At 42.9% G+C, this 26,895-nt stretch overlaps 1 protein-coding gene across 1 annotated transcript in view; it reads left to right on the top strand.

The window, feature by feature from the left end:
• LOC146870720 (zinc finger homeobox protein 2-like) overlaps positions 1–26,895 on the top strand; it is a 910,344-nt gene that overhangs the window by 666,747 nt on the left and 216,702 nt on the right. The window contains exon 5 of the mRNA XM_085646216.1: positions 158–216. Coding sequence (XP_085502342.1) covers positions 158–216 — 59 coding nt within the window. The remainder of the gene's footprint in view (positions 1–157; positions 217–26,895) is intronic.

Raw genomic sequence — 26,895 nt, 5'->3', positions numbered from 1 at the left:
AACCTTACATTTGCGCAGCTGCACAGACTCCAAACATGGGAAGCCACCATTAAGTGAAAGCATTGCCCAGTAACATACAACATGTTCTATTAATGCAGTACAGTGTAGTCCCAACTGCTCCAGTTTGGTCACTAATGCCTTTTTGGGCTTGTTTCAGGTTCTGAGGACGACAAGAATAGAAGTGGTATTGTGGAACCCACCTCTGGTCAGACCACGGTAAGATTTGAGTATTGTGTGAGAAGAACCCTACTGTTTAATGTCAAATAGAGGAGAACATACAGACAAAAGAGGGGCATAGTTGGTCTTAGTATAGGTGATTATTTTGAGAATTTGTTATCAGTACACAAGTACACAGACATATGCCATATCAACGAAGGGCATATAGTGTCAATGCAGTGACTATATCAAGACAAGCGTGGGGGGGGCCCGATTCACAGAACTAACTTAAGACAAAATCCTAAACTTACTACCATTTACTCATTTTGGTATTCACAGAAGGCACTGACTCATTTTGTTATTTACAGAAGGCCCTTACTCACTGATGAGTAAGGGCCTTCTGTGAATACCAAAATGGTAGTAAGTTTAGGATTTTGTCTTATGTTATTTCTGTGAATCGAACCCAATGTCTTTACAGGGAGAATATTGAGATGAATTCACTCTCAGCATATGGACTTGAATGTATCTGAAAAAAGTAGTCTTAACATGGGGATTAAAATGATCAGATCTGCATGTAATGCAAGGAAATATTAATTGCAGAATATGGTCTCAAAACACCAGCTCTGTTTTGATGACCATGGCCATGTTAATAAAAATAAATGTGGCCCAATGTCATGTTATTGAAAGCAACTGTTCTAATAATTGCAGATTCAGACTTTTATTACTACACTGCAAAGGTGATATTGCATGTTTTTATCCCACTACAACAAAGACTTTGACCTAAGGAAAACATTGCTAGCTACCTTACAGATTGCATGTTATAATGACATTTCATAGGAAAATAACTCTGCTACTTGTTGCCATGCCTCTCCAATGTGCTTTTATTTTACTGCACAAATGTAACCACTTGCATCCTCGCTTTGGTTAAATACTTTAAAAAAAAATACATATGCAGAAACAACATGGCATAAATCATATGTGCAAATGCACCTAGTGTACTTATTATCATTGCTGAGGGAGGACAGGAGCATTATGATCCACTCAAGAGATCGCTTCTTGTTAGGGCAATGGCCGCTCCCTTTCCGCCATCAACCATGGAAATAATATATTACACACTGAATGTGTGTGTGCGCGCGCATGTGTGTATATATGCAAATAAAACTCAGAGTTGACTTAAAACACATTTAAAATTTAATTATAAGTTACAAACTAAATCAGAAAAAACACTGAAATTCCAAGGTTTTGATTACCACTGCTAACCATAATCTCACAACAGCCATGCAAACCATAACTTGAAAACTGTAGAAAATGCTCATGGTTGACCTTTATTTTTTGTTTTTGGGTTAATTGACCACAGAGACTGGTAGGCCCTATACCAATTACGTCAACCCTGCAGTAGGTCCAATAAGGGTCTGCACGATGTCTGCCTTTGGTGTGTCAGGTACAAACATGATTCAGTCATACTTGTTGACAAGTGTACCCTAATGCATCCAGAGGCCATCGGGGACCAGGAAACAAATCTTTATGCCGCTGAACACAAGAAACATCGTTGGTCATGCTCCAAGTATCAGTCACACTTCACTCCAAGTCACTGTCTCAAACCAGATCCATTATCCATGTCTTCAAGCAAGACCAAGTCAAAAGACACGTCTCTGTGCTGGCACAAGAAGCCTAGGTGAGAGAATTCTCATTGCTCCCAGTCCATGGTGAGATCACAGTCTACATTCCAAGGGCCTGATTCTGCATCAGTTGTCAGACTGATTCGATCTCCCCAGCACATACCAGGCTCCAGAGCATAAGAGTGCTTTACACAATGCAGCAGAACATATGTGGGTGCAAACAGTACTAACAGGGACATACAGGTAGAAGTTAAGGCGTAAACATTATTTGTACACAATGGGAAGTCAAAATCAATAATAATTATGCACGCAAAGTCCAGTAACAATGTGCTCAAGCTCTAGTCAGAAGCATGGAGAGACATCAATTACATACGTAGTCAAATGCACTCACATATTTTGGATCATCCAACCAGAGTGGGCAAGGGTGAAAAATAACTTTTTGAAGCTTAAGTCTATGAGGGTTTGTTTTTTGGACATTGCTAAAGAAGATAATGTCTGAATGTCAGGACCCCATTAAAATCCAGATTCTGAGACACACCCTGAAAAGGACTGACTTAAGTTGTGTGTTTTTACTGAAGGCTAAGATTTCAGGTAGTAGCAAGTCAGTAGTATGAAGTTGACCAAAGCCTCTACAGAGGTAGATTCTCTTGTGCAATTAATCAGAGTAAATGCTTCTGTGAACTAAGCAGTGAACTTTAAATGTGGATCTCTCTTCAGTATCGAAGCCAGCCTAAAGAAGACAGGGTTGGGGTGATGTGTTCATACAGGTCAAGCCCCGAAACAAGATGAGCAGCTATGTGCAGTGAGTCTTTGATAGGTGCTAGTTGAGTTTTGATAATTCCTGCTAAACTAGCATTCTCATAATCCCGTCTGGATATGACCATAGCTTGTATCACTGTTTTCAGGTGGATAGGTAGGGTTTGAGCACCCAGATGAGCTTCAGTTGCTAATTTGCGATTCTTGTTGATGAATTGATATGGCTAAGGAAATAATATTTTGTCTAGCATGAAGTCTAAGGATTTGGAGTATTCAGAGATAGTAGTACAGCAACATAAAATGTTAGAGAAACACAACCCCTCTTTGAAAGGTGTGGGTAATGCATTTGTTGATAAGAGAGGAAACTCTTTTTGGAGGTTGAGCTTTTGGTGGAGAGTTATATATAGTCCAGAGCCAAGGCCAATCGGGAGATGTCATCAGGGGAAGAAACACTCAAGTAAAGCTGGGTGGCAGCAAATTGATGATAGAATATGTACGAGTCACTTAATAGATTAACCAATAGTTCCAGGTAGGGCTTGAAAAGGGGAGGAGCTAGGATCAAGCCTCAAGGGACGTCTTGCAAGATTCCAACAGGGTCCAACAGTGCCAGTTCCACTTTGATCCCATGAGACCAGTTCTTGATGTTTGATTTAAGCCACTAAAGGATATTCCTTTCAAAGCACATGCAATGTTTTATTATGCGAATAAAGATATTATGGTTAACAGTATAAAAAGCTGGCTTAATGTCCAGTAGGATGAGCAAGCAAGAGTCTCCACAGTCCGTGATTCAAAGAGCACCATCCGATCTTTGCAGTATGACTGCCACCGTGGTTTAACTTTATGTAAACACCAATTGGGCCTCATCCAGCAATTTGCTGTCCTTGCCAAATTGCTTTAGTTGAAGGTTGACACAACTATCTAGGATTTTGGCAGAAATGGGAGCCGAGGGACAGGGTGATAGTTGTAGAGGTCCTCTATATCATTAGTTGTTTTTTTCTTTTTTTTTTTAGGAAAAACTTGCCCTATTTTTAAGCAATCAGGCAAAATGTTATAGGGAAAGTAGTAGTATTTTATTTATTTGTTGATTATTTAAAATCATTACAACCAGCAGAATACACATACAAAATAAAATAGATTAAAAAAAAATATTAAATTCATCTTCCGTTCACAATTAATTTACGGCTACAGTGTACAATTATATCCAAGCAAAATCTACAACTAAGCTTCAACATAGTTTGTTTGACTGCAAATGATCAGCAAAAATAAAATACTTTGTTCCAGCAGCTATAGTTCACAGTATACAAAGCATTTCTCTGAGGAAATCTTTAAAACAATAAAAGCTGCAAACAATAAAATTGCCCATGATAAAATTACATGTAGTGCAATATTAGCAATAAAGTTTAATTGTCCTAGTAAACTTTTAGCAGCAAAAACTAAAGTACCTTGTGCTAGAGGCTAAAATTATCAATATACCATTTATAACTCTTAGAAACTTTAAAACAGTGAGAGATGCATAAGAAAAAAAAACAACCATAGTAAAATTAAATTTGGAACGACATTAGCAATAAAGTGCATTTGTGTTAATAGACTCTAGCAACAAAAATAAAATGCTTTGTACTGGCAACCTTAATTTACAATATACCATACATCATTCTAAAGAGTGCTTTATAATATTGTAGGCGGAAACAGGAACGAAGAAATCATAGTATAATACAATTGTTTAAACTCGAAGATGATGTGTGTTTCCGCTAATCAAACTTTAACTGTTTTAATTTAAAGAATACCAGCACTATCCCTAAAAACATTTAATAGCGATATAACAAACAGCAACAATACATTTGGGCTAGCAATCAAAATAAAATACCATTCTATTAGCAAACCTTAGCAACTATGGTTAAGGTGGTCCATGCTTAACTCTTAAAAGTACATAGCAGCATTATAAATAATTTACATGTTGTAAATATCTTCGCTTCAATTGACAATATTACAAAGTTTCTTTTCAACTATAAATATAAACTTAACAAATCGGGAAATAAGGTGGGCAGTGGCACCATTCAAACATAAGATGATGGCATTTCTACAAGATCTTACCCCCAATTCATTAAAAGTAGACCTTAATATAGTTTCCGCTCTTCTAACAATTTAGGGCATAAAGTTACTATGTGCACTAAAGTTTCTTCACTAGAACCACATAACTTACACAATTTGGAAGGCCACTTGTTTTCCCATTTTGGTATTCCATCTTTAGTCGGATATCTCCCGAACCGTAGTAGCATAAATTTGTTCTTAATTGAGGGTTTTAAATGAAATAACAAATATGGTTGGGGAGTCAATTTACCAAAAGAATTTGCAATTGACCATAAGTGGTTTTTTTTCCTAAGTTCATCTTGATCTATTGTAGTCGACAATAAAATAGCTGATTGGTTAATTGATTTTTTATAAACAACTTTACTCCTAATTTCATCTTCTAGGTTTGGACAATCAAAATTACGTAAACACTCATTTAGATATGTTTGCCAGCTACTCGCGTATTCACTTCTCATCATCTCATGCCAACACTGGTTTGCGAGGGAACCCTCTTCAGCACGAGACAATGACAAGAAGGTTTTTAAAAATGTGGATTGCCGGGCCAATGTTTGTCTTTTTAGGCCACATTCTAATCTTATATTGGCACGGCTAATATATCTAGGAATCCTAAACACTGATTTATATGTTCTTATTTCAATATCATCAAGGATTTTCGAGTCTTTACCGCGAAAGATAATAGAACCATAATCCAAGGATGGAATCAACTTTGCTTCCAAGACCTTCAACAGATGATCATAATTTGGACACGATAACTTACCTCTCAATTTTCTAAAAGCAAATGATAGTGATGTTCCCTTAGCTTCAAGGTTATTAAAATGCTACCTAAACGTCATACTATCGTCAAATGTGATTCCTAAATATTTGAACGATTTTACACATTCGATGACCAAACCATTGATATTCCAATCTTTCGTTCCTAATTTCGTTTTTCCTACAATCATTATTTTTGTCTTTTTTGTATTTATTTTTAGGCCATTTTGAGAAACGTATTGGTTAAAAGAATCTATTAATCTTTTTAGTCCTATGACAGATTGACTTAATAAAATAGTGTCATTGGCATATTGTAGATATTTAATCTCTTTGCCTAAAATAGCAGGAGAATGGCCATTGACATGTTTAAAATGAACTGGGAGATCTGACATAAAAAGATTAAAAAGACAAGGTGCCAAAACACAACCTTGTTTCAATCCAATATTAGTCTCAAGACGACGAGTTGTGTGTCTTCCATCACCAACTTTGATCTGCACCCATGTGTTGGAGTATAATAATTTAATCATATTAAGTAAGGTATTAGATATGCCCCAATTGGTTAATTTTAACCATAATAGATTTTGCGGTACAGAATCAAAGGCGGCTTTTAAATCAATGAAACAAATATACAGCTTTTGTTTCCTGTATTTAGCCCTATCACCCAATAACGTCAATAAAATCAAATTTGTGTTAGTCGATTCTCCTCTTCTAAAACCAGTTTGTAAATTTGGAATCAAAGCCTTTCTAAAGGCCCATGCTTCCAGTTCTTCCAAAAGGCAACTAGCAAATATTTTAGCCTCCGTTAAGGCAATTAAACAGTAGTTTGCGGGGTTATTTTCAGGACCGCTTTTGTATATTGGTTGAATAATACTTCCCTGCCAAGATTCAGGAATGGAACCCATTTTAAGCACATCATTAAATAAAGATGTTAAGACCTCTGGCCAATACTTTAAATTTTTCTTAAAAACTATATTAGGGATTCCGTTCGGACCAGGAGCTCCGTTTGATCTAATATTATTTATTACTTTTATTACTTTCTCTACCAACCATGGCTCTTTGTCAAATAGATTCGGTGGGTCACAGGCATTTAAGTCTGACCCACTATCTTTTATTTTTTCTTGCGAGCCATGATGGGCAGAAACTAATTTATTAGAATCAAACTTTGAGCCCGGAAGCACTGCGTGTAAGTTATGGAAAAAGTTTACCCAGCTTGATTCTTCAATATTGGCACTATTTCAAGATTGTTGATGATACCCCAGAATGACCTTGAGTCTTCAATTTTACATGAAAGTGTAATTTAGCCCACATTTCTTCATAGTGTGCTTGTTTAGCCTTCCATATTTCGTTCTTGTATTCCTTTTTCAATTGTTTAATTTGTTGGGACACAAGGAAATTCGATTTTACTTTCACTTTTCTATACAATGCTCTTAATGCTCTATTAAGACTTCTTTTGAGGTAGAGTAACCGGTTTGAAAACCACCCTGGTTTATTAGAAGTCAAAGTAGCAACTTTTGATGTTTTAGAATTAGGAAAATTAGCTAAAAGGGCAGAACACAAACAAGGCCAGAGAGCAACCATAGATTTTCCTTCAGCAATTGCGTCTCGAGCCTTTACAATTAAACAAGAAAGGACTTGCATTATATCCTTTTCGGTTCTCTCATTCCATATTAACCTTTTAAGATTAAATGGAATAGGAGCAGTTTTACTTATTCTTGTTTCTGGTAAATGCTCGAAAGAAAAAACAAAGGAAATAACTTGTGGATTATGGTCACTCTCTATCCTTGGTGATACGTGATAACTTAGAAGCAAATTTAACAATTTCTCAGAAATTATGGAGTAATCAATAATAGAAGCATTACACTTTTTTTTTAAATGTCGGTGTGTAATCCTCATCTTGCAATATTTTAGGATTACATTTTATAAACTGGGAATTAATCCACTGAGATAGAATTTTCGGGTATATATTCAACTTTTTACAAGTAAAAAAATGCGTGTTAAAATCACCAGAGATAATTATCAATGAGTCTAAATGGTCATAGTACAACACTTTTACTATTTCCCACAAGCTCGATAGTTGGGTAGATTTAACCTTATATTTTGAACTTATATAAATATTTAAAAAGATAATGGGCTGCTTGAAAATTAATTTAATACACTGTAGCCATTTTACTTGAAAGTCAATCTCAAAATGTTTAACATCCAAGTTCACAGAGACATAAGTGGAGAGGCCGACACTAGGGCGACCGGTGGAGGCCTTGCGGAGAGCCACATTTGAAAATTCATACTAACCAATAAGGGGTTCACAGATCATATTCCAAGTTTCCTGGAGCATTAATATATCAAAGTCTCTAAGAAAGCTTATTACATCTAGATCCTCAAGAAGTGATTTTAAACCATTTGTATTCCAAGAACAGATTTTGAAAGGCTTTAATGAATTTTTAAGAGGGTATCAATCATGCTTTACAAGATTTCCATTTGCCAATGTGGACAGGAGCCAACTCCAATCTTCAACCGGATTAATTTCTTTCTTTGACTCTTCACATATTCTAAGTCCTGGTTAACAGCTCCTGATCTTAATGCCAAACGACAAATTCAACTTTGTTGATGGACCTGAGGCACCTTTAGAACTCTAACCTGTGGTCCCGGACCTGTTTTTTGCCCTCTGATCTTTGAGTCGGGGCTACAAGATGACCTATTCAGAATCAACAAAGTCTGGTATTGAGACCCACAAATTCTCCAAACTTTTATTCCCCATTTCTCAAATTGATTATTATTGGTAATTATTTTACTGATGATTTCATCACTTTGCCAAGTTGTAACAGTTATTTCATTATAGAGGTTATTACAATCTTTCTTTAACTCAACGGATTCCAAATCATCTGATGTTGCATCCTTCAAGTCTGCAATTGCATTCAATAATTTCAGGATATTTCCACGGTTCAGGATATCGTAGGACCTCTTTTAGTATACTGAGGGCAAAAGACTACTTTCTTCAGTTTATGCGAGTAATCTGTAGCCTCTATTTTCTCCTTATTTGTTGGCCTAAATGGATCCCTCTTCCCAACAGTAGCAGCCAAAACTGGGTATACAGATTCTCCCGATACTTGAACTTCTGAAGACTTTTGCTCAGGGAGAATTGGTTGCTCAATATAAATCTCGTTATGACTCTGATGGGTGGCATTATTTACAATTCTCTGTGTGAGGGTTTTTTGTTCTGCACATCGATCGGCCGATTGTTTTGGTGACTGTTCTCGCCTAGTGACCCCTGACATTGATGGTGCAGAATTTTTAGACCATATACTGCCGTTAAACACGTCAGGGGTGGAAACGTCAGTAACTTGTCTGTTTTGGTTAACCTTTGGGTTAACCGCAGATACTTCTACAGATCTAAAAATTGGAAATAAGACTTTCGTATTGGGTTCTTCAGGCTCATTAGGTTCTTTAATGGCAACCTCCTTAAGAGTTTTTTTTCCCTTTGATAATTTATTGTGGGTTTTCCTTAGCCTTTTTCTTGCCCTTTGGGACAGGATCTCAGAGGTTGAAGTAGCACTTGAAGCTTGATTTACTTTAGATTGGATGGTATTCACCTCTTCCACTATTATGGGTTGATTATTCGTATCGTCGATTTTACTATTTGCGCTAATTGAACGTTGGGTAGTTTACATTGATAATTTGGTTTCCTCTATTCATTTTTATTGTGATTTCGCTGACTTTGCTATGGAAATTGATCCCAATTGATCCGGATAATTTCAATAATTTATAGCTGCAAATAAATTTCCTCGTTGGGAATTATTTTGCCTTGAGCTGTTTTACCCTACAACAGTTTTACTTCCTGTACCATAGAACTAACAATTGACGGAAGGTCTGAAATTTTATCAATCAGTAGTGCACAAGTACACATTACTAGTTGGTTCTCTTTATTCGATTGGACTTTAGTTATCAAATTGGTCAATTGGAGGAGTTTGGCGTCGATCCCTACTACGTGGTTGGCCAATATATTTAAAATATCTACTTGGATATTTAATGTATCTGAATGGAAGCTAAGAGCATTTGTGATCGAATCCATAGTGTGGAGTAAACACTCCCATATTCCACGATCAGGGCTAGAAGGATTATTTTCTATGACGCAGGATCTAGCTTGATAATTCCCATCAAATTTTGTTAATAATGATAAGTCCACCGAGTTGAACTGATTGTTTGTCACTACTTGTGTGAATTTGCCTTGCTCATTTGAGATGGGCACATTCCCAGCAATACCTGGTACCAGTAGAGATTTGTTATTGATAAAGCTGTTTTCCAGGACTATACTTGACTGATCCCGATTAAATGACCTCACATTACCGACAATATCAGTTAGGCCCTTTGGACTAGACAATAATTTAGGTATCACTGGTATCATTATTTGACTCCCCTTTTTACTTTCTGTCTCGTCCGCGACATAGCCTAACATGAAGACCTCGTCGCTTAGGTTTTGGTCCAGGCTTGAGGAGATATTAATCACGGAGTCAATCTCACTTTGACTACAAGCCAGCGATTTAATAGGCTCCTCCCCGTCTAGTTGGATTTACCGCTAGAGATTCGTCGGCCTTAGATACCGCAACAAATTGTATAGCAGAGTCTTGCACATGAATTTGGGCTTTTGCCTGTAACTGGCCAGGCGATTTTAGAGTTGGTATGAGGGTTGGAGACACTTCAAGCCTTTCTGGGCCGAAATTTGTGATCTTAGCTTGAGGTTGGCCACCATCTTTTAGTTCCTCTATTTCTAAGGGCAACTTAGATTGTAGAATTGCAGACGGGCAGACTCTCTTTACACATGTTGAAGATAGAGGTGATAGGAAACCATTGTCAGACTCATTATTTTTGTTTTTCTGTTGTTTCTGATATTGTTTTTGATGATGCTTAAAAAAGCTCTTAATAGACGGCTGATTAGCATGGACTTGATTTTTGTAGGACTGACCAGAATTTGTAGGGGTGACTGCCATTTTGGCTGAATCATTCATGGGGGCTTCTCTTAATGTACACTTCTTTGTAGTAGCACAATTATCAAAGCTTTCTTCACTCTTTTGACGTCACTTTGATTGGGGTCCAAGCGGCGCTCCTCGCTGTCGGCCTGATCTCATCGTCTACAGGCTAGGTCAAGGGTTTGAAAATGGGAAGATTGAATAAGCTTATATTCTCCCCCCCTACTAAGCTTCCTGGTATTACCAGACTCTCCCAATTTCCAGGTCCACAGACGTACCTCTGTAATACTGCAATACAGGTTTTTAAATAAAGGTTTTCAGACAATATGGTATTCTAACAATCTTGCAGTTAGCTGCTATTGTCAGCAGACCTAAATATTCAACAGGTATGCTTGGCTCACTTCTATCTCGTTGCAGACGTCAGGGGCACACACTTGCAGCGGCCGCCTGCTAAAGGGCAGACGCGCTGCCTCCCACGGTCACAATCACCGACAGCTGGAGATTTTTCCCCCCCAAAATCCCAAGACCAAGGTCCAAAGATCACAATCCATAGACCCAAGTCTTTTACCTCTCCAAGTACAATATGGTATGAGGTGGTACTTTGGCAGGCGATGACTGGGGGTCTGCGACAGATTCACGGGTGTATTAGCGGGAGTTTTTGAGCAAGATAGAGCTCGTGCTAGCCGGCAGAGCTGGTAGATGGAGCCGGAGAGAAGGGGGAGGGTGGAGGGGTTAACGGATAGCAGTTGGCGGTTGACCCTGATGACTCCGCAAGTTTTACCCGCTATCCAATGTCTGCTGACCGCACACTCTCACCCTGGCAGCGGGCACCGCGACCCCCTCTTTCCACGCGGCTTTAGCTCCCAAGGTCGGTGTCTTTCGTCGATTTACTCCCGCGGCGCACGGCTCTTCCTGCTCTACAGCTCTGCTGCTCGCTCGCATGCTCACTCTACTGTTGCAAAAGGTTTATCATGTTAGACAGGTATGGTATTAGGATTTTGCACATCTCTTTCACAATATTGGCAGCTATCAACGCTCATAAGTGACTAGAATGGGTTGTTTTGGAGAAAAGGGTATGCAATTCCTTGATTGAGATGTGTCTAAAACTGTATCAGAGGTTAGAGGTTACCCTGGCAATAATGGAACAGTCATTAACAGTTTGCCATGGAAGGGCTGCTTTGATTATTTTGATCTTTTTATCCGAAGAAACAAAGTCTTCACATTTCTTTTCTGGCTCTGTTTCTTGCTTGGTCGTGGATTCTGATGCTACTTTGCCTATTTCAAAACGATTTCTGGTTCTATTTTTGTCTGACTAGGCCGGAGTTCTGCTGGACTGGGCTTCAACCTCACAGACATGCTTTTTGTAAAATAATCAAGTTCCAGGAAAGAGTTTGAGATTCTTCCTAAAGGGTTTTTGTTGTTAGGAGTGCAGTAGCCTTTTCTTGTAGAGTGACAAACACGCACCTCATGCAGGAAATCGTCTTGAATGAATTTGGTTACACAACTACTGCAGGCATTACAGATATAATATCTTCCTTTCTAGCTCTTGCCTTTAACTGAAAAACGAACTGTCTAATCATAACATTCTAACTCCAACCCACCAATCTGTGTCACTACATTGTAGCACTTTCACTACATTGCCCCTTTCATTTTTTCTCCCAAAAACCCCAATAACTATAATAAACAAGTTATCCAATTTACAATATTCAAGCGTTCTGTCTTCTTAAAAAACCTGGTTGATCTTCTGAGTGAGACCTCTTGTAACCTTAACCGTATCATTCAGTACGTTTCCTGACTGACAATTATCTTGTCTTCTGCTATGAAAAAAGTCTTCTTCCTGGTTATAAATAAAAAAGGATAGTCGTGGTTTGTTATTCGCACTTCGTTAAGAAGACCTATGTTTGTTGTGTGTTTAGTATAGCGAAAAAATGCTAGTACAATAGGATGATGCTTTTAGGTTACACACACCCTACTACCCAAGGTGTGGCATACACACTGTAGCCTAAGAAACAGATTGTATACAACTGTTGAAAAAACCCAAGCACTCAGACAGTGTCACAAATTAGTATGAGGCCCAAATGTTAAGAACGTATGGTCTTCAGTACATCCAAAAGTTCATAATTTCTTTCTTGAGAAATAGCCAACACGTGTTTCATCACCCAGTGACTTTTTCAAGGCTGTGAGATGTTAGAAATAAAATGTATATTAGAATGAGTTATATGTTGAAAAGAGCAGAAAAAAGAAGAATGCAAAGTTAAAAATGGAACGAAGAAAAGGGACAAGCAAAAAGATAGAAGAATTGCGTAATCAGATTCACAGTACAATACAATAGTAGTGATAGGATCCGCTACCCATGTTGTGAAAAAAAGGGGTGTGAAGACGCTGTTGTAATGGAATTCTCAAAGTGACATAAGATAGTATAAGTGAAAAAAGAGAAATTAGATAGTGATCCTCATAGCACCAGAAGCTTATAGCAATAGTATAGAACTGGTGATGTCACAAAATTAACAAGTATTGAGAGGCTCTGTGAAACTGAAAGTCTTGGAAAATTTAAGATCTAATTGTTCAATAAGACCATCCTCAAATAATTAGATACGAAGGTCATTAATCCAAGTTGTAGAATCCAAACTCTGTCGGTAAGTATCTGATGCAGCGTCTCTAAAAAGTGGTGTTCCACACATGTAATGTAGCAACACGGGGCTCTGGTAAGCAGGGGGACGGTTGGCAAATAAAGAAATTCCAATGGGCTAAGGAAACTCCAAAAGAATATTGTCTGTCCATTACTGAGAGTAGGAACTCTCCTGGAATCGACTGTGGTGGGCTGCCCAAATCGTTAAGGAAAGTAGTAAGTAGTCATCAGTCTCAGGTTGTTGTAAAATCAGGTCACTGTTATGAAAAAAAATTGTGTACTTAGTTATAAGATAAAAAAGGACACAATACTGTTGTTTACAAAAGAAAGTAGGAGAGCTTCACAATAGGGTGATAAGGAGTTTAAAGATTCCTAAAATGCTGGCTCTATAGCGTGACAAAATTAAGTAGATTTCTCGACTGGAAAGAAGAAGGTAGTGTCAATGGAAACATCGGTGAAGAAAGTGGTAGAAGTTTGAAACAAAGGTCTGTCTGCAAGAATTCTTATCACACAGGTCTTACCTAAATTAAGAGATCTTAAAGTAAAAGTGCAATGTATATTACCAAGTGAAGGAGTCCATAGTAAGCTCCAATCTGTAACATATAAAAAATAAAAAGGTTGGCAGTACATATGCAACATGCCTAATGTATGTAGAAGGTACGTAGCATAAAAATAGGTTTTCAAAGTATTGAAGCATACATAAATTGTAATGCCTGTAGTAAGTTAAATGTACACAAAACTTGTGTCCATAATCAAAAGACGCGTCCCCCATTTGTCAAGATATAAAGTTTAGCTATGTGTGCCCACCAAAGTAATTAAACCCAGGAAGTATTTAAGCTATGTGGTACCCCGTAAAGAAAACAACGTTTTCTGAACAGAGATAAAATTAAGCTACCTGTGCCTACCAAAGTAATTAAACTCAGGAAATGTTCATGATGTGCGGTACCCTGTAAAGAAAACAGTTTTCCAAGCAGAGCGCTTACCTATGCGTAGTTCTGTCCCCGTCTTTGTAAGCGTATAGCCACTGTTGTACGCCTCATATTTAGCGGAACAGGACGTACCTAGATGTATTTGAGAGTGAAAAGGGACTGCATAGAGCAGAGTCCCTGAAAACGTAGTGAGGATCATGGCCATGTTTGAAGAGTTGCACTTCTAATTGTAAGATCAAGTTGTATACATTATGGAGAGAACGTGGATACCTAATAAGCAAGGCTTTATTATAAGTAAAGAGTGACTCTATTGAGCAGAGTCCCTGAGATAATAATAAGAACCACGCCCATTTTTTCGTAGAATAAAATGTGCTTCTAGGTTTGAACTAAAGTTATCTATATCGTGAAAAGAGGGGGATGCAATGCAGTGTTGTGTTTAATGATAAGTCAAACAACTCCAAATCATAGTAAATGCATGTCTCATTCGAAGAGAAAAGGAAGAAATACCAAAGTGTGAATAAAAGTATTCTGTTGGTTGAGGGTAGAAGAGTAGAGAGTGGAGCTAATGAGGAAAGAGAAGATAGAACAAGTGCATTGCTTGATCGAGCTAATTGTTCATGTAACTCAAGTAAAAATAGTCATCACATTTTTTATATCAACATAATTGTGAACGACCACAGAGGCAAAGGACTACTTGACGTGTTAAAGAGGCTTTATTGAACCCAACATAGGACAGAAACAGCAGGATGAAGCCTTCCCGTAGGTCCAAGTGGTCCCTTCTCTCCGTCGATCGCCCCTCTGGGTTCTCGGTCCTTCCAACGGATGTCCCGGCTCGGCGTGGGGCTGGCGTCTCCAGGCGTCCCCTCGGAGAAAGAAAAGGACAGGCGGTTAGGATAACCTGTGTCACGGCCTACTCTCGCCCTGTACTGCCTGGTACCACTCAGGGATACTTCTCCCTAGGTATAGTTGGGTTCTTGTACTGTCAAGGGTACACTCCCCTTTCTTTCCTGGGCCCTTCCTTCAGGGCTTCCCAAATGGCTCTGTCTGCCTCCCCGCGTCTTTTACCCCTTGGGGCTGTCACTCAATTCTGGGTTCGGGGTCAGGGTGTGGAGGGTCTCTTGAGTTCTCTCGTAGGTCCCAGGTGCCACAACCCACCCCGCTACAGACCGGAGAAGCCCGCCTCCCTTGTCCACCACCCAATCACCGATTTCCCTGTATTTCCCACCACTCGCCTGAAACCGGAGCCCGCTGACAGGGATCCGGTCGCTTCGTCCAGCGCGTCCTCCTCGGGGCTCGCCTGTGCCCGTGTGTCCGCTTCCTCTCGGCGTCCGCTGGGCGTCCGGGTGCCGGCCTCCTCTTCGTTCGTCTCCGTCCCGATGCCTTGGTCTCCCTCGTCTGCTTCCTGGTTCCTCGTCGCGCCGCCTCCTGTGGATTTCTCCGTCTCCTCGCCTCCACACCCACCTCCTTCCTCTTCCGGGTTTATATACGCTTGTAGGCTCCGCCCCCCTTCTGGCGGCAGCGTCAGCACCAGTCGGGATGTGGGAGTGCCCCCGGGGCACTCTGGATGTGGATCGGCTGCTGGGCTGTCACAGTGCATCCCCTCCCGGCATGGCCGCTCCCTCCTGGCAGCGGGAGAGGAAGTCCACGTTGATCTGCTGACGACCCGGCCGGTGGGCCACCTGAAAGGAAAAAGGTTGGAGTGCTAAGAACCATCGCAGAACACGGGGGTTGGTGTCCTTGTGTGTTGCCAACCACACTAGAGGGGCATGATCAGTCAAAAGGGCGACCCAGGAGGTAGTACTGCAGCGCTTGCACCGCCCACCGGATCGCCAAACATTCCTTCTCCACCGTGGAATAGTGCGCCTCCCGGGGGAGGAGTTTGCGGCTCAGGTAGACAATGGGATGAGACTCCCCTGAGGCGGCTACCTGAGAAAGGACCGCTCCCAAGCCCCTGTCAGAGGTGTCCGTTTGGAGTGTAAACGGGCGGGTGAAGTCCGGACAGATCAGGAGGGGGTCGTTACATAGTCGGGTCTTTAGGGTGTTGAAGCTGCGGGTCTGTTCGATGGTCCATGTATGGATTGTGTTGGGTTGTGTCTTTTTTAGCATGTCCGTGAGAGGGGCGGCCTCTTCGGAGAACCGGGGGATGAAACGACGATAGTACCCCACAAGCCCCAAGAACGCCCGGATGCCTCGTTTCGTAGTTGGTCTGCTCAGGGCTTGGATGGCATGTACCTTATCCACTTGTGGTCTGATATGTCCGTGGTGTACGAGGTAACCCAGGAATTTAATGTTGTCTGTGGCAATCATGGATTTGTCCGGGTTGGCAGTGAGCCCGGCGTCCCGAAGACCACTGAGGACAGCCTCGATATGTGTTAGGTGTCCTTCCCAGGTCGTGCTAAAGATGACTATGTCGTCAAGATAGGCGGTAGCATACTCCTGGTGAGGTTTTAGCACTACATCCATCAACCGCTGAAAGGTGGCAGGGGCTCCGTGCAACCCAAAGGGAAGCACCCGGAAGTGGTATAAACCCGAAGGGGTGGCGAAGGCTGTTTTTTCACGGGCGTCTGGTGCTAGGGCTATCTGCCAGTAGCCCTTCGTTAGATCCAGCGTTGTCATGTATCGTGCTGTCCCCAAGCGGTCGAGCATTTCGTCGACCCGGGGCATCGGATAGGAATCAAATCGAGATACGGCGTTTAAGCGCCGATAATCGATGCAGAAGCGGACAGTGCCGTTGGGCTTGGGTACCAGTACGATGGGTGAGCACCAAGGGCTACATGAGGGCTGAATGATACCCGCCGAGAGCATGTCCTGCACCTCCGCTTCTACGACCTGTCGCCTGGCCTCTGGGATGCGGTAGGGTCGTTGTCTTATAGGTGTTGCCCCATCAGTCCGTATCTCGTGGTGTACGAGTGTTGTCCTTCCGGGCTTGGTGGAGAACACGTCCTGATAGCGCCGAAGGAGTCGTAGGAGGGCCTGGTTCTGCTCGGGGTTCAAGTGGGTTCCCTTGGGTATGGTGTTTAGGACCGGCGTATCGCCCAGGGAGGGAAAGGGTATGTCCAAAGGTGTGCTGTCCGTGACGAGTAGGGCGGGGGCTGGCTTGCGTGGGCCGTCTGTGTCATCTACCCACTGTTTTAATAGGTTAACATAGTAAATCTGCCCTTTTGCGCCGCTGTGCGGGACGGCTACCCTGTAGGTGACAGGTGTGATTTGGGCAAGGACTGAGTACGGACCTTGCCAACGAGCCAAGAGCTTGTTATCTGAGGAGGGTAGAAGGAGCAGTACTTTATCCCCCACGCTGAAGTGTCTAAGTGTGGTGTTCCGGTCATAGACTGTTTTTTGCCTGTGCTGAGCCCCGTCGAGGTTGTCCCTCACTTGGCTCCAGAGAGTCGACAAACGGGTTTTTAGTTGCGTAGTGTACGCGAGGAGAGGTTTTCCCTCATCTTCTTCCTCTTCCCACTGTTCGGCTGCCATATCCACCAGGGTTCTAGGCTTTCTCCCGAACACCAATTCGAATGGGCTGAATCCTGTAGAGGATTGGGTGTGTGTTCGTATTGCAAACAAGGTTAAAGGCAGTTGTCTATCCCAGTCTCTTCCTGTCTCGGAAATGGTTTTCCTTAGGATGAGCTTTACCATGTGGTTATACCTCTCAACGAGGCCATCCGTCTGGGGGTGATATACGGAAGTGCGGATCTGGCGTACCCCCAGTAGGGTACATATCTGGGCCATCAGGCGGGACATGAAGGGCGTTCCCTGGTCGGTGAGGAGTTCCCGGGGAAACCCCACACGGCTAAAGAAGGTAATCATGGCTTGGGCTACGCTACTGGTGGTCATGCTTGTGAGAGGGATGGCCTCTGGGTAGCGGGTCGCGTAGTCGACTAAAACGAGGATATACCTATAGCCCCGTGCTGAAGCGAGCAAGGGGCCTACCAGGTCCATACCAACTCGGGAGAAGGGTACATCAATGATTGGAAGGGGCTGTAGTGGAGCTTTGGGGATATGAGGAGGATTGGTCATTTGACAGGTGGGACAAGCAGTACAATATCTCCTGATGTCGGAAAAAACCCCTGGCCAGTAGAACCGCCGCAAGAGGTATTCCTCAGTTTTCTCCCTCCCATAGTGGCCCCCTCCGGCTTGGTTGTGGGCCAAATAGAGCACCTGGTCACGAAATGAGACAGGGACCAGGAGCTGCCTGACCGTCTCTCCGGTCTTTGTAACAGTTCTGTATAACAGTCCTTTTCTGATAATAAAAGAAGGGCCTACCTGACTCTCTTCGCCGGTTGCTGCTCGGGCCCAGGCCTGTCCCAACGCCGGGTCTTCTCTTTGCTCGGCCCTGAAGCTGAGTGGTGGTCGGGGAGGTGTATCGGCGCCTAGGGAGGAGGAAGAGGCTGTGTTAGACAGACCGTTCAGGACCATAAGCCTACTCTGTTCTCGTTTTTCTTTGCGGGTTTTCTTTGTTTTACACCTACCCGCCTGTAACTCGGTGTTATAAAGAGGGGCGTCTTTTAGCCAGCCTCGGGTGTCTTTCTCTGTGATGGCTCTTGTGAGCAGGGAGGGGAAATGCGCGTAGTCAGTCCCAATGATCATCTCCTCCACCATCTGTGGGATGGCTCCAACCTTAATCCCTTCCTTGGTTTCACCCTGGCCGAGACATACCTCAGCGACGGGGTAGTTTTTCTGATCCCCATGGACACAAGTGATGGAGACGGTCTCTCCCGTCCGCCACTGGTAGGGTTGTATCCGTTCGCTGGAGATGACCGAATGTCTACACCCTGAGTCTATGAGGACCTTGGTGTCTACGTCATTGATTTGTAAGATCAGGTGGTATGCCTTTTCCCGTCCCCTGCCCAGAGTATCCTCCCCTTTGTGTACCCCACGTCCATGGGTTCAGTGCTGCCCTGTTTCTGTGGACAATTGCGGGAGATGTGACCCCATTCCGCACAATGGAAACATTGGGGCCCTTGTAGTCCTTCTTTAGGGGTTGGACGGGGCAAGAACCGGGGATCGATAAGGGGACGAGGGGCAGGAGTGGAGGGGTTAGGGGGGTTTGCTCTCCAGCGATGGACGAGAGTGGTCGGGAGCCGGGGTGTGAAGGGCTTCGCTTCAGGGTTCCTTTGATGCGCACAGGCGAGTTCGATGGCATAGGGCGCCGTAAGGTTGGGGTGTTGCCGGACCCAGAGCCGGGTGGTTGTCGGGAGACCATCTATGAACTGTTCAAGGAGTATTTTATCCATGACGTCGTCCATGCTGGAGGAGTGAGGCTGTAGCCACCTAGTCCCGAGGTCTTGGATGCGATAGTAGAAAGCCCGAGGATTGTCCTGGGCTTGCCACTTCTCCCTCCGAAACCGGGCACGATAGTGTTCCGGGTCGCACCCTAATCTCTCCAGGATCGTTTTCTTTATTGTTTCGTAGGGTGTTTGGCCTCCAGGGTTAGCAGCCTGATACGCCGTCTGTAAGTCCCCGGAGAGCAAGGGGGCGACGTACTGGCCCCACCTTTCCACAGGCCATTGGGCGGTGCTGGCCACTCGCTCGAAGTTCGTAAAAAAGAAGTCCGGGTCTTCTCCTGCCCTGTACTTCTGCAGGACAGAGCTTGGGACATTGGGATGAACTTTGGTACTTGCAATGGTCTCAGTTAGTTTCTGGATGGCCGTGTCCTGGACAACTTGATTCTGCACCATGAGACCGGCCTGGGTTTGGAGTGCCTCCTGTAGGTGTTCTCTGTCGCGTTTGGCTTCCGTGGACTGGGCCTCCAACACCAGTTGTAAGTGTCGCTGTCCTTCGGCCAACTGTGTCAGCATGTCGTTCAGTCCGATGGGTTGCGTCATGGCGTATGGGTAGGAGCAATCCCACTTCTGACACCACTGTGAACGACCACAGAGGCAAAGGACTACTTGACGTGTTAAAGAGGCTTTATTGAACCCAACATAGGACAGAAACAGCAGGATGAAGCCTTCCCGTAGGTCCAAGTGGTCCCTTCTCTCCGTCGATCGCCCCTCTGGGTTCTCGGTCCTTCCAACGGATGTCCCGGCTCGGCGTGGGGCTGGCGTCTCCAGGCGTCCCCTCGGAGAAAGAAAAGGACAGGCGGTTAGGATAACCTGTGTCACGGCCTACTCTCGCCCTGTACTGCCTGGTACCACTCAGGGATACTTCTCCCTAGGTATAGTTGGGTTCTTGTACTGTCAAGGGTGCACTCCCCTTTCTTTCCTGGGCCCTTCCTTCAGGGCTTCCCAAATGGCTCAGTCTGCCTCCCTGCGTCTTTTACCCCTTGGGGCTGTCACTCAATTCTGGGTTCGGGGTCAGGGTGTGGAGGGTCTCTTGAGTTCTCTCGTAGGTCCCAGGTGCCACAACCCACCCCGCTACAGACCGGAGAAGCCCGCCTCCCTTGTCCACCACCCAATCACCGATTTCCCTGTATTTCCCACCACTCGCCTGAAACCGGAGCCCGCTGACAGGGATCCGGTCGCCTCGTCCAGCGCGTCCTCCTCGGGGCTCGCCTGTGCCCGTGTGTCCGCTTCCTCTCGGCGTCCGCTGGGCGTCCGGGTGCCGGCCTCCTCTTCGTTCGTCTCCGTCCCGATGCCTTGGTCTCCCTCGTCTGCTTCCTGGTTCCTCGTCGCGCCGCCTCCTGTGGATTTCTCCGTCTCCTCGCCTCCACACCCACCTCCTTCCTCTTCCGGGTTTACATACGCTTGTAGGCTCCGCCCCCCTTCTGGCGGCAGCGTCAGCACCAGTCGGGACGTGGGAGTGCCCCCGGGGCACTCTGGATGTGGATCGGCTGCTGGGCTGTCACAATAATATAACCATGTAAAGGTGTATAGGTCTTTTCATAAGTTTACAAGGTATATGTACTTATTTAAAAGTGAAGCAGACATAGTTAATATACAAGTAGTGAGAAAGGTTGCCTGCATGTTAGGATATCCACATAGGTACAACATGAGAATATACAGAGAATGATGCAGATGTATCTAGAAGAACAAATCATAAAATTCACAGAATTCACAGTACATTCCTAATCAGTGAGAAACACATGGAGTTCCCTGTCCACATTTAGGCCCTGGTCTACTGCTCCATTCTTCTAAGTGCAAGTATCCTGTCACCGCCTCTAGGATTGCATTTTGCGTGGGCTATGCCATGGAACTTGATGTTAATGAGTTCTGAATTAAAGTGAGCTAAGTTATAGTGTGTAGCCAGCGGATAGCTGGGATGGTTGTTTTTAATGTTTCTTATGTGATCTTGAATGCGTTCCTTTAGCGGTCTAATAGTACAGCCTATATAAATGGAGCCGCATTGGCATACAGTACAGTAAATCACAAATTTGGTATTGCAATTTATGAAATGTTGTACATAATGTCTGCTAGAAGTATTGTATTGGAAACTCATAGTTTTTATCAGCAGCAAATTGGCAGACATTACATTGCATGCACCTAAAGAAACTTTAAGGTCTTTCGAGTAGTCATGTTTTCCCTTTGGTTGTGTAGTGGGTGGGATGAAACTGGGACATAGAATGCTGCGCAAAGTGGTGCCCCTTCGATGTATATTATAAGGTTTGTGTGCAATACATTTGAGCAGTACAGGATTTAGTCTTAAGATATGCTAATGTCTATTAAGCACTTTAGAAATATCATTGCCCTGTGTGCTACAGCGAGTAATCAGTATTGTCTTCAGTTTTTTCTGTTTATTTCTTTTGTCTATCAAAAGAATGTCATTTGGTCATAATTTTGCTCCTAGCACAGAAATAGAATTTGTCAGAATACCATCTCTGTATAAAGCAATCCTAAAGCAATTCCAATTTCTGCAAAAAGATTCTGTCATCACTGCAGTTACATCTCAATTGTGTCAATTCCCCCAGAGGAATCGCATTGATCTGTGTGTTAGGGTGTGAACTTGTAGCATGTAAGATAGTTACAAGCTGTGGGTTTCCAAAACGATCGTGAGCAGATTTTTTTGCCATCTGTGCACAGTATCACATCTAAGAAGTCAATATCTTTATCGTTCACCTGATGTGTGAACGGTAAATTATATGTGATGTCATTTAGGTATTGAATAAATGTCTCCTGCTCCTGTCTGTATGATACATAAATCATCAATATATCGTCACCAGTACATAATGTGTTGTGTGCTCTAAGGCAGACATGCTGTCTATATATGTTGTTTTTCACAGACTGTATAAATTTGCATACGATGGGGAAAATTATAAACCCATGGCAACACCCGCTGCTTGTTGGAACCACTTGCCATTGTGTAGAAAGACACTATTTTCTAAAACTAGTGAAGTCAAGTCTATGATCATCATTGTATGTTCATATAGTGTAGCATCCCTACTCGAAAGGGAGGATGCAAATGGTGATATACCTTTGTCCAGAGGAATGCAAGTGTATAGTGAGCTAACATTTAAAGTTACAAACTTAAATTCCTCCACGCACTCAATGTCTTCTAGTTTATTAAGGACATCATTTGTGTCTTGTATGTAAGACGATAAGTTTTGGACTAAAGCTTGTAAAAATACATCATTTTGTCCTGTTGGTGAGCCTTTGACTGAAATGATAGGTCTTTCAAGGGGAAAGTCACTCCCCTTGTTGATCTTCGGTAGTAGGTACATATAGGGGAGGGGACCTTAGGTAAAGGATTGAACATGTATTTAAATTTAACATCCGTGATAAGAAATTGTACCTGACAATAAGCTAGTCGGGTTTCAATGTTTTAGTGATGATATGTGATGGATTACATGAGAGTCTAATGTCGGCCAGTCCATCTGCTAGTTTCGCTATTTCTTTGTTGGAGTCCATGTTTTGTATTATCACTATGTTACCTCCTTGTCCGCTTCTTTGATAATGATATCGGGTGTTCTGGAGAGTGTGACTAGTGCTAAGCGTTCTTCTTTAGGTAGATTATCCTTAAAAGGTTTTTGTTTCCGCAAAGACTTGTCTTCAAGTGCATAAAGATCATGTGGGACTGCCTTGTAGAAGGAATCTATCAAGTTATCAGGTGGTAACATCGGTACAAATGTAGACGTAGGTTTTAAGCCCGATGTTCAGATTGGAAGTTATGTCTAAGTCAGACAGCAAATCTAGCATTGTGGGAGTGGAACATTCACTTTCATCTAGAGATAAGAGTACATGCAGGGCTTTTACATCCTTTACAGATCTGTAAAGGATCCCGGTTGGTATACAAAAATTGGTGCAGAATACATTTGTTTTTCCTCCAAAATCTTTTTTTAATTTCATGCGTCGTACAAATTCATGTGAATCTGTGGGAAGTCTGGTTTTGATACTGGACAAAACGTAATCCTTTGCTAAGTAATTGATCTCAACAATACAAAAATCATAGTTAGACAGATTGACAACTGTTACATTCTTAGTCAGTCTCATAGAATTAAGAATATTGCCCTTGGTAACATTGGGCATAGTGTGGGTTCTCACTCTCAATTATTCTGATTGTGTGACGTGGACCGGGTCATCCTCTCGTATCTTTGTGTTTGTTTGAGTGACTGCCCTTCTTGTTTTCTTATGTATGTGTTTGATTTGTTGAAGTTGTGTCTCAATCCTTTTCTGTAACATTCCAACTCTACTGAAAAAGAGGAGGATGTCATATTACTAGAACGACCTGCAGTGACTGAGTTAACATCGCATGTGTCACTCAGGTCACTAGTGACACTGGACACATCAGATTCACTGGCTCACATACAAGTTGCTGGTTGTTAGACCTGGCACCTTGGCGTGAGTCTCCCTCCCACTTTTTGCCGATGTGCCTCAGATGTTTTGCTGGTGTTAGCTGCTCAGGGCACTGTGCCACTGCCAATCAGTGCCACAGTGCAAGTGCTCCCTATGAAAAGTGTACCTGTAATTGATTTCCATGATTGGCTTATTTGGTTTACTGTCAGCCCCCAGTAAAGGGCACCAGGAGTGCCAGGGCTTGTAAATAAGAAATGCTGCTAGTGGGCCTGCAGCGCTGGTTGTGCCACCCACAGAAGCAGCCCTTTAAAATATGTCTAAGGTCTGCCATTGCAGAACCTGCGTGCAGTCTGGTACTGTCATGCTAGCTGGGCAGAGGACCACCTCTGCGACCGGCACAGCACAGAGTAACATTAGACAACTTCTCTATTTAACCAAACGTGAAATTAATCAAAGACTACACGCCAGCACCCTCATACAATATCATCGAGCGCAACGCATCCCTAGAGGTCTAAGAATTTCTTTGAAACCTTCATTGTGCAAGAATGACCCTAATTCATTGAGAGGTGGTATTGTATATTGAATAAATGTTCACTGGACCTCATTCTTCTAATAATTGAGGAACTATCTAAAATACTGGAGGAATTAAACAAGGAAATTGGTCAACTTAAACAAGAATTATCCACCAAAATGTCGCCTGAAGAACTCACACAAACATTATCAGACATTAACGAACAACTTAAAAGACATACACAAGAAATTAATGAAAGAAAACTACGTAAGTTCCGCAGGGACACCATAGACTATAAACTGGGTGAGGTCTATAATTGGGCTGAAGTTTATGCGCGCAGACGCCAAAGCAGACCTTTCTGAAAACCATCGGACACTGACACTTCACCAGCTTCCAGTGACTCAGATAACACCAGGAATAGATCTAAACCCAGCACTCAAATGGAGAAGACATTCACAGGAACGCCATCATTGTCTGAATTACCGTCGACTTCTACCTCAATTTCTACAACTGCGGTTCCTTTTTTAGGGATAGGTCACCCAGACAATGCAGACCCAGGAGGGGCAAAAAATGGAAGACTGACTGCAACACCCTTGGACAAGAGAGTGACAAGAAGTCAACGTTAACTGACTTGGATAATTTAGTCATCAATATTTCTTCAGTTCCTTTAGACCAGTTACAGGTTAAACTTCTCCAAAAAGGTTCTTCTTTCATCCCTACCTATTCCTCCAATCACTTGGAGGCTGAGGTTAGCTTTCATCGTTTCATGCGTTCTTTAAGACTCAGACACTTTTTTGACAATGTCTTGCCTGACCCTCAGCCACAACTTGAGAATACCTTGGTCGGCTTGAAATGTAAAAGTACCTATATGGCGCCTGTCAGCCATAAAGTTCTTGATACCTTTGAAATATTGGTTAAACGCGCTCTACAGAGGATATTTAAACAACACAAAATATCTCATCGGAACTTGACAATCAAAGATAAAGCACTTCTTAAGAAATTGGCAGACAATCCAGATCTTGTGTTTCTTAACGCAGATAAAGGGGGTGCTTTGGTTATAATGGACTCTTCTCATTACAAACTCAAATTGGAAGAACATGTGCAGGATCTTACAACGTATTCTGTACTCGATTCAGATCCCACAATTCACATACAATCAACTCTACACGACATCGTGGACAAAGCAGTCCGTTTGGGTACCATTGGAGAGAAAGAACAAAAATTCTTCACGCAAAACTTTCCGACACGTCCTACCTTAAGAATGTTGCCGAAGATTCACAAAAATCTCACGGATCCTCCCATGAGACCAATTGTTTATACTCGAGGCTCTCTCCATGAGCCCGTAGGCAAATATCTTGACAAACACATTCAACCCCTGGTACAGAAAATGTCTACCTATGTAAGGGACACAACTCATTTTTTGAATATCATCCAAGAAAGTGACATCAAATGGGACACAGACATTCATTTTTGCACCATCGATGTAACATCATTATACACCTCCATTCCACACGATCTCGGCATGGAAGCCATTGAATTTTTTCTGTTACAGTCCTCCACACCTGAAGACCATAAAGTATTCCTACTCGAATTACTCAATTTTACACTATACCACAGCTATTTTTCTCACAACGACAGGTTTTACTTGCAACTTAACGGTACATCTATGGGCAATTGTGCAGCTCCCAGCTACGCACAATTGTTCATGCACAAGTTCGAACTTGACCACATCATTAATAACGAGCAATGGAATTCACACGTTTTGTTATTTTTACGTTACATTGATGATATTTTTTTAATTTGGAAAGGTCCTGAACAACTATTAATTGAAGCAATTGATCTACTCAATGGGATTGATGAACGCCTGAAGTTTACTTTTGATATTTGATATTTGTGGGGTATTTATAGAGCGCGACGTTCGCTCCGAAGGGAGCATCTTGGCGCTAATGAGTGAGAGAAAGCTGGTCCAGGAGGGGTTTAGATAGGAGGAAATTAGATGGAAGCCTTAGAGTGTTCTTCCGGGAGTTTGAAAATCCATGTTTTCAGGAGTTTTCTGAAGGGTTTTTCCTGGGTTTGATGTCTGAGGGTATTGGGTAGTTTATTCCAAGCTTTGGTAGCAAGGAAGCTAAGGGTTTTTGCGCCTTTCGTTTTCAGGTTGTATTTAGGAAGAATGATAAGATTGTCATTGCTTGAACGAAGGTGACGGCTGGGCAAATAGTGGGGAAAGCGTCTTGTGAGGTATTTGGGGCCTGTTTTATTGTATGCACGAAAAGCCAAGATCAGGATTTTGAAAAGAATCCTTTTGTGGAGGGGGAGCCAATGAAGCGAACGGAGAGCTGCAGAAATAGAGGACCTGCGGGGGAGACCTAGGACTAGACGGGCGGCTGTGTGAAGTACGCTCTGCAGTTTAAGGATGGTGCTCTTCTTAGCTCCTGCGAGCAAGCCGTTGCAGTAATCCAGTCGCGAGATTATGAGTGCGACTGTCACCGTCTTTCTGGCATCGATGGGGAGAAGGGCGAAAAATTTCCTCAGGGATCTAATAGTTCCAAAGCATTTGCCAGCGACGATTCTGGCATGCTGATCAAAGGAAAGTTCGGAGTCAAAGATTACACCGAGATTCCTAGCTGACGACACCGTCTGGGGGGGAGCAGCAGAGTCGTCAGGCCACCAAAGTGCTGGACAGAAAGTATTATTGGTGCCGATCGGGAGGATCTCCGTTTTACTTGAGTTACATTTCAAGTGGTTATTTGTCATCCAGGAGAATACTTCGGTCAAGCAGAGTTTCAGGTTGAGTTCAGCTTTGGTAGATAGCTTGTCCAGGGGTACAATGA

This window comes from Triturus cristatus, chromosome 1_1, assembly GCF_964204655.1.
Source record: "Triturus cristatus chromosome 1_1, aTriCri1.1, whole genome shotgun sequence".
Classification (NCBI taxonomy): Eukaryota; Metazoa; Chordata; class Amphibia; order Caudata; family Salamandridae; genus Triturus; species Triturus cristatus.
This window is presented reverse-complemented; position numbering and strand designations above follow the sequence as displayed.